The 20060-nt window shown below is 46.0% G+C and overlaps 1 protein-coding gene across 1 annotated transcript in view; it reads left to right on the forward strand.

The window, feature by feature from the left end:
- Window positions 1-303: 303 nt before the first annotated feature.
- Window positions 304-20060, forward strand: part of MREG (melanoregulin) — a 39567-nt gene continuing 19810 nt past the window's right edge. The window contains exons 1-2 of the mRNA XM_054044414.1: window positions 304-653; window positions 11126-11282. Of these exons, the coding sequence (XP_053900389.1) occupies window positions 565-653; window positions 11126-11282 (246 nt within the window). The 5' untranslated portion in view covers window positions 304-564. The remainder of the gene's footprint in view (window positions 654-11125; window positions 11283-20060) is intronic.

The raw sequence follows: 20060 nt of genomic DNA on the forward strand, positions 1-20060 counted from the left end.
TGATGCTGCCAACACTGGGGAGGGGGTGTCGCTGCTCACATGTGCCAGGCTAAGCGGCGCGGACTGATTTCCCCTGGCTCCTAGCTGGTTTTCTCTCCTCCCGCTGGACTCGTTTATCGCTCGGCGAGACGGCGGCCACTGATTGCACCGAGCTGGTTATGGCCTCGCTCTCTGGCTGGCTCCGGGGCTGACACCCCAGCGTGCGCTGGCTGGGCTGGGACATAAAGGGGCAGGCGGGCAGGCGCTGGGGAAGGGGGGCTGGGGGTTCCCGCTCTCGTGATGCGCAGGTGATGCAAGGAGCCGGCTGGGTTTTCCCACCCCGCGTCCCCGCCCTGCGGGCGAGCGGCTGGAGCTCCCCGGGGGGCGGAGGCGGCACCGGCCCATGCGCAGCGGGCCCGGGGCCGGGGAAGCCCGGGACCGGGCAGATGCGCTTGCTATGGTAGCGCGGCCAGGCGCTAGCCCAGCCTGCGCAGAGCGGCGCTGGGCCGGGAGGGCGCCCGGGGGCTGCGCGGGGCCGGAGGCCGCCTAGGGTCGCGTCCCGCGGGGCAGAGCAGCGGCGGCTCCATGGGGCTGCGGGACTGGCTGGGCGCGCTGTGCTGCTGCTGCCGCTGCCCGGGGAATGCTGCACGGGCAGAGAAGGAGCCGCTGGTCAGGTAAGGGCGCCCCCCGGGGTGAGGGGTCCCCCGGGAACCGGGCCCCAGCCCCGAGTCTTTGGGCTGCCCCCGCTGCCCGAGCTCTATGTCCAAAGCCGGCTCCGGAGTGGCGTATCCGCTCCCCCGCCTCGTCTCTCCTCTCCTCGGCTGGGGATTGCTCCCTGGCTTCCCCGGGCAGGGCACCTGCCACGGCTCAAGCCGAGGAGATCGGCGGCTGCTCCGGCGGAGCAGACTCCGCAGGAGCTCGGTAGGCAGAGGGTCGGAGGAAGGCGGGTTTGTTTAGGTTCTTGGCTGTTTACCTAAGTCAGTGGCAGTGAACAGACTTGACTGAGATCTAGGACAAAGATTTTAAAAATCTCCCCACCCGGTTTAGTCACTGGAAGCGTTGGTTCCCGAGGATTGTGGGGCTGATTTGTGTGTAAAGCGGAGGAATCACCGATTGGAAAGAGCAGGAAGTTTTTATGAGTCTTCAGAATTAAAATGTTTGGTGGCATTTAGCTCTAGTCGTCCCGGGGATGGGGTAGGGACTGGAACACCACAACATGGAAAGGTGATAATCTTAACTCCGCAAACCCTACGGTTGATGAAGTGGGTTTTAGCCCACGAAAGCTTATGCCCAAATACCTTTGTTAGTCTCTAGGGTGCCACAAGGACTCCTTGTTGTTTTTGCTGATACAGACTAATACGGCTACCGCTCTGAAACCAGTTTACAAACTGACACTGGCATCACCTTCCCTCCGTCCACTGGCACATGATATGATTTAGTATTTTTCTTGCATCAGATAATTTTAATGGTGGTGAGTGGGAATTACCAAGTTCATTTTATAACAACGACCATTGCTTAATCAAGTACTTAGAAATGTGAGTGAATGCGGATGCTTGAAGGTATGATGTCCATTTATTGTCAATTTAAGTTCTACACTATAGAGAATATGCTGCAAAATCATTCCCACTGGAAATCTGGAATAAAAGCAGGTATCTGTATGTGTCCTACTTTAAACAGGATCCCTATTAGGTAGAATTACTTAATTCTGTTAGAATTCCCAGAGGGAGTCAAGAAGTATATGAATAAGGGTGATCCAGTTGATATAATGTACTTGGATTTTCAGAAAGCTTTTGACAAGGCTCTTAAGGAAACTAAGCAGTCATGGGACAAGGGGGAAGGTCCTGTCATGGATCAATAACTGGTTAAAAGATGGGGGTGGGGGAAGGGTAGAAATAAATGGTCCATTTTCAGAATGAAGAGACGTGACAGAACTGTATTGGGACTTGTGCTGTGCAATATATTCATTAATGTTCTGGAAAAATCCATGGTGTTCCCACACCTTGAATACTGTGTCGAGTTTGATCACCCCATGTCAAAAAGGATATACTGGAAAAGGTTTAGAGAAGGGCAACACAAATGATCAAGGGTATGGAACGGCTTCTGTATGAGGAGAGTCTAAAAAGATTAAACCTGTTCAACTTAGACGAGAGACCACCAAGGGGGGTTACAATAGAGGTCTATAAAGTCACATGTGGTGTGGAACAGAAGTTTTTTACCGTTTCACAAAAATTGTACAAAATACAAAAGCAAGGGTCACTTGATGAAATTAATAGGCAGCAGGTTTAATATGAACAAGAGGAAGTAGTTTTTCACGCAAGTAATGTGTGGCACTTGTTGCTGGGGGATGTTGTGATGGTCAAAAATAGAACTGGATAAGTTCATGCAGGGTAGGTCCATCAGCAGCTATTAGCCAACATGGTCAGGGACACAACCCCATTCTCAAGGTGACCCTAAACCTCTGATTGCCAGAAGCCAGGAGTGGAAGACTGGGGTGGATCACTCCATAAGTGCCCTGTTCTGTGCATTCCCCTTGAAGCTCTGGTAAGGGCCACTGTCAAAAATGGACAAGTTGGACCCTGGTCTGACCCAGTATGGCAGCTTTTATGATCTAAATAGCCAGAGTATTAAGAGGGCACATCATGAGTTTATTGGTCTCAATAAAAGCAGTAGCGGCAACTAAAACTACTATGTAAAACTTCATATAAAAGGAGCTAGTCTCCTTCTGAAATTCCTATCCCTAGTCACTAAGGCTATTCTTCCTAAAAAAAAATTTTTTAAAAGGGACTCAGACTTTGTCTGAGGGGATTATGATCTTTCATGAATACAGTATCTTTAAAATTAAATGTCCTGAAACTGACTCAAAGCTTGGTATTTCATTTCAAATGTTCTAAATATTCATGTTATGCAATCCATTTTATTAGTGGCTTCCCCAAGCATTAGTAATACAACCTGCTCCGCTCTTGTCAACTCTACCCAAATGCTGCTTCTCTAGGAGCACCATTTGGTGTTTGAGTTTTAACACTGACATCCAGCTTTTTATCAGGTCAGGGAGCGACACCTCTTAAACAGCCCACTGTAAAGGTTTGGTCAGTGGAGTAAATCATTCTTAGCATGTGGATTAATTCAATTGATTGAACCCTTATGGTATTTGTTCATCCAACAACTGACACATGCATTCCAGCCATGTTCTATGAATCCGTTACAATTTAACTGGCAATATTGATGGACATGAGCAGTAATCAGCTCTTCTCTATGTATTTACAGTGTTTTTTTTCCATAATACGTATAGAATAGGAGAGGTGCTTGTATTACACTTAGAAGAGCTTGTGTTGCAGTTTGTATAGTGGTAACCACTAAACACAGCATCTGTCAACACTCGCCATGCAGGTATTCCCTCCCTGTTCTAAAGACCTGATCCTGTAATTCCTGCATATCGAACTCCTGTAGATTAGGCGATGAGCTGTGGTGTCTTCTACCATTGTGTGGTAAAGGCTAGCTCTCTGGAGACCGTTGTATATGCTAGGTCTTAAAATATTTTAATGCAATATATTTAAATGAATCTACATCTGTGTCTAAGGTAGATTCTATGGTGATGAACACATCAGAAATATCCATTTTATGTATTTGTGTCCATTTCTATTTAAAATCTTACACTAGGTAGGAGAGACAGAGACTTTGAACAAAAGGGGGCTCCATTCTTGCTTTCTTAAGATTTGGGTGCTAATGGCTGTACCCCTTGCCTGTAAATACTCTGGGTCCACTTTTCTAGTTCACTAGAACCTTAAGGCCTCAATCCTACACAAGATTTACTCCTGTACTTTAGGCACTGTGAGTCGTCCCACTGACTTCAGTGTGACTGATCACTATGTAGTTAAGCATGTGCAGTAAGGCCTATGATCTTGTGCACCCATTGTACCATTGATGTCCAGGGGATTGTTCACACATACCAGTCAGCATAAAGCTGGCAGAATCTGGCCTTGCATTAATATGTGAGACAAGAATTCTACAGCATTCCCTTGGTGATCTTTATTTTCACACTATCTATACTAATCTCTGTGATTTTCCCCCCTCCCCCCGCCCCAAAAAATTTAATTTAAAAATAACGACAATTTTTTTTTCAGTTTTATAAAAGCATCAGAGGTATATTGCACCTTCAATGTCTTCTTTTTTGTAAATGGTGCATGACTTAATGCTTCAGCTCTTGTCTGAAAATGGCGAAAACCATTTCTCCCTCAGTCGTCTAAATTAGGACTTTGATCCTGCAAAGCACATGCCTGACTTTGAGCGCTGTGAAGAGTCTCCTTGAAGTGCGTGCAAAGTGCAGCATTTGAATAAAATTGTTCAGGATTGGGGCGCTTGAGGTACAACTCATGGAGACTGCTGCGACTGCATCGTGTGTAAGTCTCTGCAGGATCCGGGTTATGCTGTTTCTAGGTCCATGTCACACACATGGACCCCTCTTTACCACTGGGCCGGTGAGTCAGAACCCAGGGTTCTGGGCAGGTTGGTCAGAATTGCCCCTCAGGTACTCCATCTACTCGAGTGGCAGTCACACCTCATGACTAGTGTAAACATATGCAGTTTCTGCAGGCATATTTCAGAGGCTTATATAAACTATGCTGTGAAGGGAGAGGAGGCACTTCAGTCTCCAGGGCTGTCAAAGCAGCACCCAAGTGATCTAGAGGCACTTCAGCTGCAGGAGGCCCACGCAGTCGGGCTCTCTGTGGATGAACTGTGCAAGCATGGAGAGTCGGAAATCCTTGACCCACCCTGGAGCAGGGTGGCAGCCTGGTGACTGGAGTAGCAGTTGCTTGCAGCCCCCTCTCCTTCCTACCCTCCTCCTAACATCACTTGGGCTATTAGAGCCTGATCCAAAGCCCCCTGGAGTCAAAGGAAGCTATGTGGGCAAAATCTTTGCATGGACGTCACTAACTCTGGCTCGCCAGGCCTTTGCATAGGATAACAAATTCAATAGTCTTGCCCCTGCCACACATCTGTGTCCTCCTATGCACCAGTCTACTCAGGCCTAATGCAGAGACCACCTCCCTAGAGGGGGAGAACCCCTCTATTTTTAATGAGCAAGTGCAAGACTTCACTGGCATGGACATCACAAACGAAGGTGGGGAGCAGTAAGGATTTAACTGTTCTGAGTTCTTGCTTTTAAATACGCTACCTAAATAATAACACAGATAGACGTTTAATCCTGACCTTGGTGCACACCGCTACAGGAAATTCCCATTCACTTAATGAGAGTTAAGCCCCTGCATGGAGAGAGGAATAGCCCCGTATTGTTTCATTGTCTGGCAAAGCCTTGTGAGCCTTCAGTCTGTGAGCTGATTGCATGGAACACCTTTCTTTAGTAACACATTACAGTGATGATCCTGTTAGTTAAAGCTGGGTTTTCACAGGAAATCCTATAGAAGCACTGTCTGTCTGACAGCCACCTTGTATCATGAGGCCCTCCTTGCTATTCGTGTCACCACAACCCAGTAGCCATTATTTGAAAGAGTTGCACTTTTGTTTAAACTGAGGATCTTGTAGCCATCTTTTTATTGTTTGGCGTTTCAGCTCCTGTAACTGGGTTTTAGAAGATTATTCTGGCAGTTCTAATTCCCGGACAAGTGAGTTTTGAATGAAAATCATTAAAACTTCCCCAAGCCCCAGCTTCCAACCAAATTAAAATAACCTATTACTCAACTGGTGTTAGAGAGAGAGAGAGACTTGTTTCCCAATATAGTCAGGTCTTGCTCTAGACAATAGTGAAATCTAGCATAGGAAAGCTTTCAGTCCTAGATGAATTGCTGAGCATTTAATGTAACCTTTGTAAATGGCAGACTGCGATTAAAAATTAGTTTGGTAGCCTCTTCCATCAAACACAAGAAACGCATGGTAATCTGTCTTGCTCTGAAGGTGAGCTCTCTGGAAGGAGGGCCTTCTCAGGAGGCAGCTGAACAGAGAGAATTGACGCTCTTCGTGTAGATGATAATACAGTCTCAAATATTGAAAGCTCCTTGGAGCAGTGACCTGTTTATGAAACAGTAACACTCAGCAATTGCTGGATAGAGACCAGGCCGGGCAATGTGCCAAATGCTCTCAACTCAGCTTTTGTACCTGGGAGAGTGCGGTGGTGGTGATCTAGTGCTGGCTTTTCCCCATCTCTTCCTTCTAAATGTCACGTAGGAAGATACATCACTATAGGAATAATCATTGTTGGGGTCTCTGCGAGTTATGTGGTGTCCCATGTGCTTTCGGGAGTGGAGAATGCATGAAATTTTTTTTTTTTTTTTAAGACCAGTGTCTGGGATTGTCTTAGCATTTGGAACACAAGGTTTCCGAACCCACTAGGATGGGATCAGCCCTGTAGTCTTCTACAGGAGACAAAATGAGGACTAAATGCTGTGGGCTGATAAGCGGGAACAATTCCACTGAAGGCAATATGGTTGTGGCTGCTTTATTCCAGCCGTGAATCTCTTCCTATGGGAGACTTCGTAATGATACCTTAGAAGCTGAGAACCTGTCTGGCCTGCATGAACACTTAAAACAACTCCTCCTGGCTCTAGCAGGCATTTGCCCCAGCATCCCAACAATATCCCTCCTTATACAGTCTTGTGTAGTGTGCTACATGGTGAGATGCTACTGCCCTCCACCCCAGAGGTGGCTGCATTTCAGTGACGCTGTGTGGAGCACTTCCCGGGCTGGAGAAAAGCATTGCTGCTATAAATGTCTGAATAACAAAATATTTGAGGTTCACACCCGGCTTTGTTTCGACCCGACTAACTGAACTTTAAGTGACCGTGATTTAGATCTTGTACTTGTCTGAAGATGGTCCAAAAAGATTTTTGTGGCATGGGGCAGTATGAACGTGCAGAATTTCCTGAGTTGTTAATCTTACATCAGCCCAGTGAGTAAAACTTTGCTCACACTTAAGATCAAATCAGGGTGTATCCTTGAAATGCAGCTTGAAAACATATTAAAATGTAGCAAGCATGCTGATTTTATTGATGACACCTTGGTCCTGTTGAAATTAAGAGCAAAACTCCAATTAATCTTAATGGGAGCAGGGTTGCACCTTATATGAAGTGTTTGGGATATAAAGTGGTGAAGTCCAGAAAGATTTAATTTGGAAATGGCTTTACTGAACACATGCCAGCACTAGAAATAATGGTGTTGTGCCATCCTTGCCTCTGAAGTTTCTTTCCTTGGCTTGTTCGTTAATTAGAGTTTTGCAAGAGATTAAGCAACAGGTAATGCAAGGAAAAACAGTTTCCTGGCCTAGTAGAAGCCTAAATAACCTTCCTGTGTGGATATTTATGGTAAAGTATAAAAATGATTCTTCACAAGCTAGCGCTCCTATAAGTATATTAGGGGTCTTATTCACAGGTAAAATGCCTAGAGGTTGTTAATGGCTGTACTGAATAAAAAAATTTTAAAGCACTAAATTTAAGGGAGCAAATAGTATAAATATTAAGTCCAGTCAGCTTGTCCCTCACAAGAAGTGAGAAGATTTACTCCTCTCCTTTCAGAATCCCCAACTGATTTTATTATTTCTTTAAATTTAAGGGGTAATTTGAAAATACCTACAAAAAAGATCTAGTCACCTTGATTAAGAAAACTGAATTAGTGTTACAACATCATAACGACCATCCAGTAGGATTACACAACCCTCGCTGGACAGCGCACACAAGTAAATTAACCAGTCCAATTGCCAGCCAGTAAATCAAAACAGAAAAAGTTCTTTGTATCACTGTAGCACCAAGGGACCCCACCTACATGGGGACCCCCACTGTGCTAGCCACTGAGCAATCACCTAGAAAGAGACAGTCCCTGCCCCAAAGAGCTTGCAATCTAAATAGACCAGCCAAAGGCAGTGTTGTTATCCCCATTTTACAGATCGGGAACTGAGGCACAGAGACCAAATGACTTGCCTGGGATCATAGAGCAGGTCTGTGACAGAGCCAGGAGTGCAGCCCAGTCCTAGGTGAATGCTCCAAACACAAATCCATCCTCCCCTAATACTACTGAGTACCAGTGTCCTTACTGGTCAGGTACATGCAGGCATATGCTCTGCTGCCTTATCCAGGGTTTGTGTTTATCTAGTGTCTTCAACACCTAGGCTTTGAGAGGTAACACTGTGTCCCTAGCCAGAATAAAGTACCATTGCATTCCAATGACTTTCCCTTATCGGAGGAATGAAGACTCTGTTCTGCTGACCCAGGATCTGTTGGGGGGTAGGGGGTTAGGAGAGGCATCCTCTTCCATCCTGCCCCCTCCCAAACTCTGTGGGATCCCCTTGAGGCAATCTGCATGTGGATGGACTCCTGTGGGGGAGGGGGCATTCCCCATAATGTCACCCCATCTCTGGAAAACTGGGGATTTTTGTAGCCTAAGTTAATTATGTCCCTTTCTGCATTAAGCTGAGCACTTTCCTGTTCTGCCCTTTCAAATCCTATCGGGAGACAGGTGATGAGGCCAAGGCCTCTCAGGTCTTCAGCAAACTGTGCTGCCATGTGGGATGGGGAAGGATCTAGGCCTCTCTACAGATACCCCTGCTCTCCTTAAAGGCCCTGTGATCCCTTGGGGTGTTTCCCTTCAAGAAGTGTCTGCTGGTTGAGACAATGACCCCCTTGCTTGCGCTGTGGGCAAGCAAACTTCCTGCTGATGGCAGGGTACCTTGGGAACTTTGTGAGTTTGGGCTTGTGGAATTATCAGAGTGTCTCTTGCCTGTGATAGGCTTTTCTGGGGGAAGGGTGTAATTTGGCCCTTAGCCGCTGCTATAATATGTATGGAGCATGCAGGCCATGAATAACGCATGTGAGAAGTTAATTTCTTACACTATGTGCCTAGATATATGATCTTTTATATGCACAACTGGAATTTGTTTGATTTGGGGACTGAAATTTCCTGGCATTTAACAGGCGGCGTACTCTGGCTGTTTGCTAGTGTGAAAAATATTGATGCCATTCCATCCTCCACTCCAAGCATTAGATGAAAGCAAGCAATATAAGTAAGCATGCACTGTAAAAGGTGTGACGAGAGCAGGCACAACAAGGTAAAAAAGCTCAAATGACACTATCCTCCACTTGTGCCTTTTGCATTTAAGTAGACTGCAGGAGCTACAATACCTGGAGACAACCGGAGTTAAGGATGGAAGGCCAGGCTTCTGGAATTTCCTTGTGTTTTGGCAGTGGCCTGAGGTGAAACGTGACATAAACATAGATGTTTGGATGTGTGTAAATGGTGGGTTCCACTAAATCTCCCTATAGTCCCAACCTACCATTGAATTTCTTAAGTAGCTAACTCCGAGCTCAAGTTGAGAAATTTACAGTCCCTGCCTTGATGAAGTCAGGAGCTGGGTGGGGCAGGAGATCAGAGCCCCGTCTTTGAAGATGACAGGTTGGATCCTTGGCTGTGCTGTGACACAGTCCCATGGTGAAATCGACAAAGGGTGGGGACCCACCGCCAGCCCTAAAAGGGGGAGGGGGAGCTGCTGACCGCTATGTCGGCTTGTTCTGCAAATCTGCCACGGGACTAAGAGGAGGTCTTTTGTCCCCTGAAACCCTTGTTCCTTTTCCCAGTGACAGCTGCAGGATTTACCAGCCCCTTCTGCATCACCAGTGGAAGTGGCAACAGCTGCCACGGCCAGACTCCCTCTCCTGATTGATAGTTGTGAAACCTGCCACTGGTTATTGGCCTCCTGAAATATTGGTGTCTTATCTGAAGGTGGCCTCTCTGACGTCAGCCTGTCAAAGAACAAAGGCAGGTTAAGAGGCCCCTGAAGTCTTTACATTCATGCCATGGATTGAGTGGTTACATGGGAACTGGCAGCCAACATAAAACACAAATGTGGTGGTCATACTAAGAACTATACATATAATCCCCTTAATGTCGTGGGCTTTGTAATGATCTGGGTGAGCAGAGAAATCTTAGTGACACTCATGGAAGCCATAGGCTCTGGGAGCTGGTAGAGAGCAGACTTAATTTCTGCTTCTTTTCTTTCGTTAAATATTCAATGCTCATTGCAAACGTGCTGGAGGCTTGAAATCCGCAATAGCCAACACTTCAACTCTCCTGCCCCAGGGAGCGAATGGTTCAGCTAAGAGCAATTGCTGTAGTGTCAGCATTCAGAGCATCTGACTGGGCACCAGAACAATGTTTACTTGTGATCAGTGGCTGCTGGCATTGAAGTGTCTGGACAAGGCTGTTTAGTGGAGTAGTAGTGAATGGGTTTTGGTTTGGAGGGGAAACCCCTTTTCCCATATAAGGATGAGATTCCCTTTCCAAGCCAATGTAAAAGGGAAACTGGGATGTTGGAGGGAGCAAGGAAAGATAAATTATATCTCAGGCCTTGACATTTTCCCCTATTTCTGATTCAGAAATAGAGAGAGTGGTTCTGGGAGTCACAAAACTATCTTTTCACCCCCTATGTAAGTCTGGGACTTACAGTGCTGCTTTAAGAATTTGTAAAGGGATGTTTAATCTGCTTTTTGGGTGCAGTAGGTTTGGGTAATTTCCCAAGATAAAGGGAGGCCCCCCAGTACTCCAGCAATTACTGCAGCAACAACACGCATTGGAGTGGACTGCTGGCAAACTCAGTCAGCATATAGCTGACCTGAAAGTTCCAGAGCTGTCACCGATGCACACCAGAACCGGTTGACTGGAAGAAGGCAGCTGTACCAATGCTGAATGGAATTAATGCGGTGGGGTCTTAAAATAGTGTATTTAGAAGGATAAGTCCACTTTTCATGTTGTGCCTTTCCAAAGCAAGGCATTCAGCTGGGGCCTAGCGGTTGTTGTGTAGATGATGGTGGTAGCTATCAGGTGTTTGAATGACCTGTTGTATTGTGCAAAAGGAAGTTGGTTTGAAAGGTACCACGTGAATGCTTAAGATGAAAGGGTTTCCTGTCTCGTTCAGAGTACAGCACCTTTAACAGAGCAACACCACTAGTAATGCCTAGCATGAGAGCCGCGAGTACTAGACTAAGTGCTAGTGCCAGGCTGGCGCACCTGCTTTTCTGTTTCGGGGCAAAAGTGTTATCAGCTGAGCCCTACAGACACCACTTACTGAATACACCTGACTATGGAACTTGACTGCAGTTCTCCAAACTCCGTCACTTACAACTGCATCTCAATATTTTCCCCCTTTCAGTAATAACCCTTATGCCTCATTTGGAGCCACCTTGGCGAGGGACGAGGAGAAGAACCTGTGGAGCACCCCTCACGACATATCCCACACTGAAGCCGATGATGACAGGATACTGTATAATCTGATTGTTGTCAGGAACCAGCTGGAGAAAGATTCTGAGGTAAGGCTAAAGGACTGTTGTTCACGGATACACAGAGTCATTGAATAAACCTTGCCACAATTACAACCCAGCCCCGAACTGCTGAACAGCCGAGAACAGATGTAATCACAAATCCTGGTGGTTGGTCATATTAGAGATAAACTTAACCAAATGGTAAGTCTGGTCATTCTCTGGCTACCTTTCAGGTCTGCATGGAGCATTATTGCTATGATAGCTTAGCTGAGTAGCAGAATCAAAGAAGAGGAGGTTATATATGCTGATGTTAAATATAGTTGAGGCAGAGCAGATGTTTCTCTTCCTTTAATGAAAGGAAGTGTCCAAAGGACTACATCAGAGTTGCTGATGCTTGTATATAGACTCATAGACTTTAAGGTCAGAAGGGACCATTATGATCATCTGGTCTGACCCCCTGCATGCTGCAGGCCACAAGACCCTTCCCTGGACTCTGCCGTTGAAGTCCCCAATCCTGTGTTTTAGTGACTTCAATCGGCAGAGACCCTCCTGCTAGCGATCCCTGCCCCATGCTGCGGAGGAAGGCGAAAAACCTCCAGAGGCTCAGCCAATCTACCCTGGAGGAAAATTCCTTCCCAACCCCAAATATGGCGATCAGTAATACCTCGAGCATGTAGGCAAGAGTCTCTAGCCTGACCCTTGTTGGCCATTATACTATTTACGTACCATTGCTTGGTTTTCCTCGGCTACTATGTTTTACCATTAAACCATTCCCTCCATAAATTTATCTAACTTAATCTTAAAACCAGACAGGTCCGTCGCCCCCACCGTTTCCCTCGGAAGGCCGTTCCAATATTTCACCCCTCTGACGGTCAGAAACCTTCGTCTAATTTCAAGCCTGAACTTCCCCACGGCCAGTTTATATCCATTCGTTCTCGTGTCCACATTCGTACTAAGCTGGAATAATTCCTCTCCCTCCCTTGTATTTATCCCTCTGATATATTTAAAGATAGCAATCATATCCCCCCTCAGCCTTCGCTTTGTCAGACTAAACAACCCAAACTCCTCTAGTCTCTTTTCATACAACAGGTTTTCCATTCCTCTGATCATCCTAGTCGCCCTTCTCTGCACCCGTTCCAGTTTGAGTTCATCTTTTTTAAACATGGGAGACCAGAACTGCACACAGTACTCCAAATGAGGTCTCACCAGCGCCTTATACAATGGAAGCAGGACCTCCTTATCTCTACTAGATATACCTCGCCTAATACATCCCAAGACCGCATTGGCTTTTTTCACCGCCACGTCACATTGTCGACTCATAGTCATCCTGCGGTCTACAAGGACCCCTAGGTCCTTCTCCTCTTCCGTTACTTCTAACCAATGCGTCCCCATCTTGTAACTAAAATTGTTATTAGTCATCCCCAAGTGCATCACCTTACACTTTTCACTATTAAATTTCATCCTATTTCTGATACTCCAATTCACAAGCTCATTTAAGTCTCCCTGAAGAATATCCCTATCCTCCTCCGAATTTGCAACTCCTCCCACCTTCGTATCATCCGCAAACTTTATCAGCCCACTCTTGCAATCGGTTCCGAGGTCAGTTATAAATAGATTAAATAAAATGGGTCCCAAAACCGAACCTTGAGGCACTCCACTAGTAACCTCCCTCCAACCCGACAGTTCACCCTTTAATACGACCCGCTGCATTCTCCCCAATAACCAATTCCTTATCCACCTCTGGATTTTCATATCGATCCCCATGTTTTCCAGTTTAACCAATAATTCCTCATGGGGTACAGTATCAAACGCTTTACTGAAATCCAGGTATATTAGGTCCACCGCATTTCCCTTATCTAGTAAGTCCGTTACTTTCTCAAAGAAGGAGATCAGATTCGTTTGGCACGATCTGCCCTTCGTAAAACCATGCTGTAATTTATCGCAATTGCCATTAAGCTCAAGGTCCTCAACTAGTTTCTCTTTCAGAATCTTCTCCAGCACCTTGCACACTAATATCTAGGTTGGGTTGGAGGTTGTGTGTACCATATGGTAAGTATTACTCTGGAGAAAGAGAATTCTACTTATTTTTCCCCCTGTATTAAATTTGGTAAGAGGTGAAGTAGGGAAGCCTTTCTATTCCCTGGTCAAAGAGTGGTCTCTGCGATACATTTCCTATACCAGCACGCGCACTTAAGGCTCTTTCAGACATCTATTAAATTAAACCACTACACAGACCAAGTAACTTCTCTTTCTTGTCTATGCAGACATTCAGAGAGTTCCCCGCCCCAAAGAGCTTACTGTGTGTTTCTACAGTTTCTAGTACAGTGGGATCTCCATCATGGCGGGGTTCTCTAAGATGTTACTATGGGTAGGTCTACAGTGGGGGTGGGGAAAGAGCTGTGATGCCAAATCTTAGCACGTGGGTCAACTGATTTGGGCTCGTGGGGCTCATGCTATGCGGCTAGAAATAGCAGCAGTGCAGATGTTCAGGCTCAGGCTGGAGACTCTCTCCGCTCACTGGGTCCCAAGTCCAAATGTCTAAACTGCTGTTTCTAGCATAGGCGCCAATTTCCCCTCTTTTTCCCGTGGGTGCTCGACCCTCCCTCGGCCCTGCCCCCATTCCACCCCTTCCATGAGGCCCCACCCAACTCCGCCGCCTCCCTGCTCCTATTCAACCCCTTCCCCAAATCACCGCCCCTGCCCTGCCTCTTCTCCGCCTCCTCCCCTGAGCGTGCCGTATTGCTGCTCCTCCCCCACCCCCCGGAGCATGCTAATGCTGCCAAACAGCTGTTTGGTGGTGGCCAGGCGGGAAGCACTGGGAGTTAGGTGGAGGAGCGGGGACGCAGCGCGCTCAGGGAGGTGGGGCGGTGGGGTGAGGGGAGCTTGGCTGACAGTGGGTGCAGAGCACCCACTAATTTTTTCCTGTGGGTGTTCCAGCCCTAGAGCACCCACAGTCGGCACCTATGGTTTCTAGGCCTGTAGCATAAGCCTGAGTCAGTTGACCCAGATGCTGAGACACTCTGCTGTGGGAATTCTCCCCCTCCCCCCCCTCCCCCCCCCCCGAATAGGCTTACCCAATACCTTTGACATAAGCTGTCCCCCAACCTGAACTATGATTCTCCAGAGAGCAATACTTCTGGAGGGTTACAGGGTTTAACTTCCTGTTTGATTATTCACATTGCTATTATTCGATGCTTCTATGCCTTATTTGCATATGTTGGCCTTTGCCTGTTCAATGCTGCTTTCACTATTCCCTTCCCTCCTGTTACCACCACACCACAAACTTGACTTTTCCACAAGAATGTTCCTATCCTCGTGCTGAATCTTGTGCAGTAGTTTGTCAAGTCAAATATTTGTATAATCAGAATATGGTAACGATCAAGTATAGAAGAACTTGTGCAGCTGGTTAGGATGGGGGGAGGGGAAATTGTCATTATTATATTAACTATATTTTATAGGCCTGATTTATTTCCCTAATGGACTTCGTGTGTGTGACATTAGTGACCTGGGGCATGGATTGAAACAGGCTGTACAAAATATTCTTTTAAGATGAAATTGACACATCCCTTTTGGACAGCTATTACAACTGTGAAATGTTTGCAGTAAAATTTGAGAGCATATAATTTCATTATGATCCCATGAAAATGCAGACTTTTTAAAATAAAATTGGGTAAATGTAATGACTTTTTTTCTTTTCTAGGAATTAGGACTGCTTTTAAGTGAAAATGAGCCAGGTTTTTTTAATGATTCCTTATATTTTTGACATTTAGTTGAAATGAGAGAATATCATTTTTGACTGTATTGTCATTAAGTGGGCTTTTGGGGTTATTAGTGTTAGATGTTTTGGAGGGCTGGGGGAAATTCATACTGGGGCTGAATTATGGGAAACAAAATTCTCATGACTACACATGACCCTTATTGAAATAGAAACCACAACTTCTCTAATGCTCTTAGGTTCATGACCACTTGTTTCTTAATTGAAACTAATGGGGATCTTTTCATTGACTTCAATGGGTCACAGTTTGGATCAGTCCCTAAATGATTGTTCGGGAATGTGGGTACTTTAAGCTAATATGATATAAAGGAATGTAGCTGAGTTAGTGGCTTGTGACTTGTGTCCTCACTTGTTAAATATTTAATATATTCTGGATTAGAGCAGTCCTTTAATCTGATGATTGTGAGCTAGAACTAATTCCTGATGAATGACTATGAAAACCATTAGTAGTTATGTAACAGCATCATAAATGGGTGTGGTGCTTAAAATGTCAGGTCCCAGTCTGGAAGAACTTTGAGCCTAAATGAGACTAAACACAATAAGGGAAGACATGTTTATTGGCACGTACATCGTGCACCCCAGCCAGTCTATCTAAGGTATTTATATGGCCCCCCCGTGACTATAATGACTCTCAGTCTTTAATGTATTGATCCTTACAACACCCCCTGTGAGGTAGGACAGAGCTGTTATCCCCGTTGTACAGATGGGAAACTGAGGCACAGAGACTAAGGTGTCACAGGAAGCCAATGGCGGAGCAGGGAATTCCCTACCTGAGCACCTCACTGACTGGACCGCCCTTCCTCTAGTGAAAGACTCACATTTACTACAACAGATGTTGGATCAGGCTGCTTGTTAGTCTCTTGTAATACTTTGAGTATCTGGAGTGGTGGTCATGTGTTGGAAAGCTGGAGGCCTTCGCTCTAGGAGATAAACCAACCCCTGGGGAACTAGTTTTGTTGTCTTTCAATCACCAAGTGGAGTTAAGAATTGGATGTCAGATTCAACTCCTTCAACTTTACTTTTATTAATATTTTGACCTTAACATTACTTACTCTGAGGTTTTGTGAGCTGAAATCTTAATAGGTCTTTAATCTGGAGTTTTGTAACGGACATGGTTTTAAAATTTCTTTTGTAGCCTTACTTTGTTAAAGAGGAAGAACATTAATATCAAGGGTTGAAGGACAAACAGTGTTTCCTGGTCTATATGTAGGAAAGGAAAGAATTTGTAACATGAATCAGCATGAAGCCTGGTTCTCTCTCTTATCGCGACTTGTCATTGCCAACACAAAACCAGCTGGAATTCAGTGTTGTTGGAGGAGCTTCTTTTCTACAAACTAACTAAGCCCATTTGGTGCTAACGTGAAACTCCCTATTCAGTTGGTCAGAGCTATAGTGGTGTTAATGGTTTATATAATGCAGCGTTGCTTGAACTCCTCATTCCTACTGTTGCCTCTATGCCAAGTGGTAGCAGATTTGGGAGCCTTGCAGGTATCTAGATAGTTTTTAAATGTAACTTACTTATTTACAGTATATGCCAGCCCTTGAACAGCGGTGGTCACAAACAGCACACTGTGAAATCTGCGCTTCAGAAATCTCCGCTCAAACAATTCTCAGGAAGCAACTCTGCCCCAAGGATTGACTCTTGTTACAGAGATTATGGCAGAGGAAACTGTCTTGCTGTTTGCAACCGCTCCTCTAAAGAGAATGACTGACACAGGACAATTATTCAGACCTGCTAAGAACTTGAGACTGGGTGTAACAGCACCATATGGTGACACCTACCTAACAATATGATCACTTTTTTTCTTCTTTCTAAATACAAAGTTACACTGATGTCCCTGGGAGCTTTACTGACTGCTGAGTCTACCCCTTTGACTATATTCATCTTTTGAATCTGTGTTCATCACACTTTGTTTTTAATCTTTATTTATGCAAACAACAACAGAAATCCTGACTGAATTCCTGTGAGGAATGCAGGCACCTTCATCAATCCCAAGGCCAGAAAGGACCATTGTGATCTAGTTTGACCTACTGTACAACACAGGCCATAGAACTTCCCCAAGATAATTCCTAGAGCAGATCTTTTCTAAAACATCCACTCTGGATTTAAAAATGGTCAGTGATGGAGAATTCACCATGATCCCTTTTAAACTGTTCCAGTGGTTAATTACAGCCCTGTTAGGTCATTCCCAGAAGTGCATCCTTACTAAAGCAACAAGTCAGCTTCCTGGAATGTGATGTACCAAGATCGAATAATCGTTATGGAAGATCAGATATGGTGAGCTTAATCTGTGAATCGCAATATGAGTCACACAAGGAGGTGTCTTTTAAAGATGGGGAAACTGAGTCACGGGGAAGTGACATGTTTTGCCCAGCATTGTGCAGATTAGTGGCAGAGCCAGGAATAGAATTCAAAGATGTGTATGCTACAGAGACTGTACTGGCACGGGTTGATCCTGGAGCCTCTGCCTGTTGAGCGTTATCTCTGGGCCACTAAAAGTCCAGTGGGGCTCAGGCGGGCAGGCAGGCTGCCTGCCGTGTCCCCACGTCACTCCTGGAAGCGTCTGGCTGCTAGCATGTCTCTGCAGCTCCTGAGAGGGGGAAGGGGGTAGCTCCGCGCACTGCCCCCGCCCCCAGCACTGCCCCCGCAGCTCCCATTGGTTCGTTCCCAGCCAATGGGAGCTGTGGGGGTGGTGCTTTCAGGCATGGGCAGCTCCCTGGGCCACAGAGATGTGCCAGCAGTCAGATGCTTCCGGGAGTGGCGTCGGGCCACGGCTGAGCCCCGCTGTCCTGCCGGCCAGGAGCCATCTGTGATAAGCGCCTCCCAGCTGGAGCCTACAACTCACACACCACACCCCAGCCTGGAGCCCCCTCCTGCACTAAACTCCCTCCCAGAGTTTGCACCCCTCACTCCTGCACCCCAACCACCTGCCCCAGCTTCAGCCAGTGCACACCCCACTGTTGAGAATGTGACACTGATTTGTGACCATCCCTGAAGGATTTTGGATCTATAAACCACAAACGACACTAATCAAAAGTGAAACTCATGAACTATCCAGTGGCTTCTATGAGATTAGGTGCCGTGTCACCATATGACCTCTGCACCCAAACTCCCTCCCTGAGCTTGCACCCCAACCCCCTGCCCCAGGCTCAGCCTGCAGCCCCCTCCCACACTCTGAACTCCTCAGCCCCATCCCAGAGCCTGCACCCCAACCCCCTCCCCCAGCCCGGTGAAAGTGAGTGAGAATGGGGGGAGCAAGCGATGGAGGGAGGGGGGAATGGCGGGAATGGGGCCTCAGAGAAGGGGCGGGGTAGATCCTGGGTTGATCTTGTGCATCAAAAAGTGATCTTGTGGTGACCACTGGTGTAGATGCAGCCTACACAGACAGCAGGGGGGTCTTCCGTCAGTACAGGAATACCACCTCCTTGAACGAAGCCATCTTCTGTTGATGTAGCTGTATGTATGCTGGGAGTTAGTCTGCGTCGCTATGCTGGTCTGGGGTGTGGGTTTTTCACACTCCTGACTGACATAGCTAAGCGGATATAACGTCTCTGTAGATTGGGCGTAAGTTTCTTGAGTCCCAGTCCAAAGCCTCTGTGATGTTCACCTGGCGCTGTTTTGCAAACTTGGGTTCGCTCATGTGGGTTAAAACAGCAGTGAAGACACAGCAACTTAGGTTAGCAGCTTGAGTCAAAGCCTATAGGAGAATCTGGGGTTGAACTCAAGCTGCTAATCTGTCTTGGAATTGCCATGTCTTCCCTGCTATTGTAAAAGGAGTTACGAACACACTTTTTTTTGCAGTGTAGACGTACTCTCTAAGTCCTGTATCTTAATATGCCTCTTCCTTGTTTTCATAGTTTCACTTCAGATGACCTGTTCTGTCAGTTTATTTCCAATGACATTTATATAACTTAGAACAAAAACGGTGCGTATGGTAACAATTGGAAACACCCTTGTTGTTGGAGTCTCTGCGGCTGCTTCTGATTCCAGCTCCTTCTGACAGACCAGAAAAACTTGGCTTGAGAACTCAACATTCCTGTGCTCTGTGCAGTAATCACATCTTACCCCAGGGAGCATTTTACAATTAGGCCAAACAGCTTCACCCTCTTCTAATGAGAGCTCAGTCCTATGAGAGAAGCAAAGGTTTGAATTGCAACATATAATGGCCTGTGAATGCTAAGCATAATCTTCTTTGGGGAGCTGTTCAATTCTAACTCTCCAGATGAGTGAATACGGCTCTACTCTTCAGCCGCAGTCTTAGCAGAATAGTTCCCACAGAGAGCTTATGGAAGCTGCAAAAGAGATGATGCTGTCTCTGTTAGGAATAAACAAGGTTTGCATGCTGGACTATGTGTGATCTCTCCCATGATCTGATTGTCACTGAGACTTCAGGTTTTGTGTTCTGCTGGTGTCAAATCAGTGTTTAATGAGAGGAGAATTCTCTTGTATTTCTAGGTTCTGATTCAGCAAAGCACTTAAACATGTGCTTATGTACCAATAACTTAACTGGATGTGCTTATGTTCTGTGCAGAACTGGTACCCACGTGTCCTTGTCTTCCTTAAAGACCTACTAGTACAAGTGTTTAGGGAAAGGGCCATATTCCACCATAGAGTTATTGGGCCAAATTCACATGCTTGGTATCCACATGGAACTCTGTTTTGCACTGAAAAATCAATGTGGTGGCTTTTTTTTTTTTTTTTTTTTTACAGGCGCAGAGCTAATGTGCATTAGCTATCCCACCTGAACAGGGTTTCTCTCGTTGACATAGTTACTGCCTCTTGGGGAGGTGGATTAACTATGGCGACGGGAGAAGCTCTCCCATGGGTGTAGCAGCATCTTCACTGAAGCGGTGCAGCTGCACGGTATGTGAAGGCAAGCACTTGGTGGTGATAGCGGAAGTTCTGAATAACAGCAGGGTAAATTTATGGCCCATAATGACTTGATAAAAGAAGTACTTATAAACAGAGGAGTCTGTAGTCTCTTTGTTTGAGCCCACCTTTGGGATATAAATAAATTCTAAGGTTGTGACTTGTTTGAAACAAATTTTGG

This window comes from Malaclemys terrapin, chromosome 11, assembly GCF_027887155.1.
Source record: "Malaclemys terrapin pileata isolate rMalTer1 chromosome 11, rMalTer1.hap1, whole genome shotgun sequence".
Lineage (NCBI taxonomy): Eukaryota > Metazoa > Chordata > Testudines > Emydidae > Malaclemys > Malaclemys terrapin.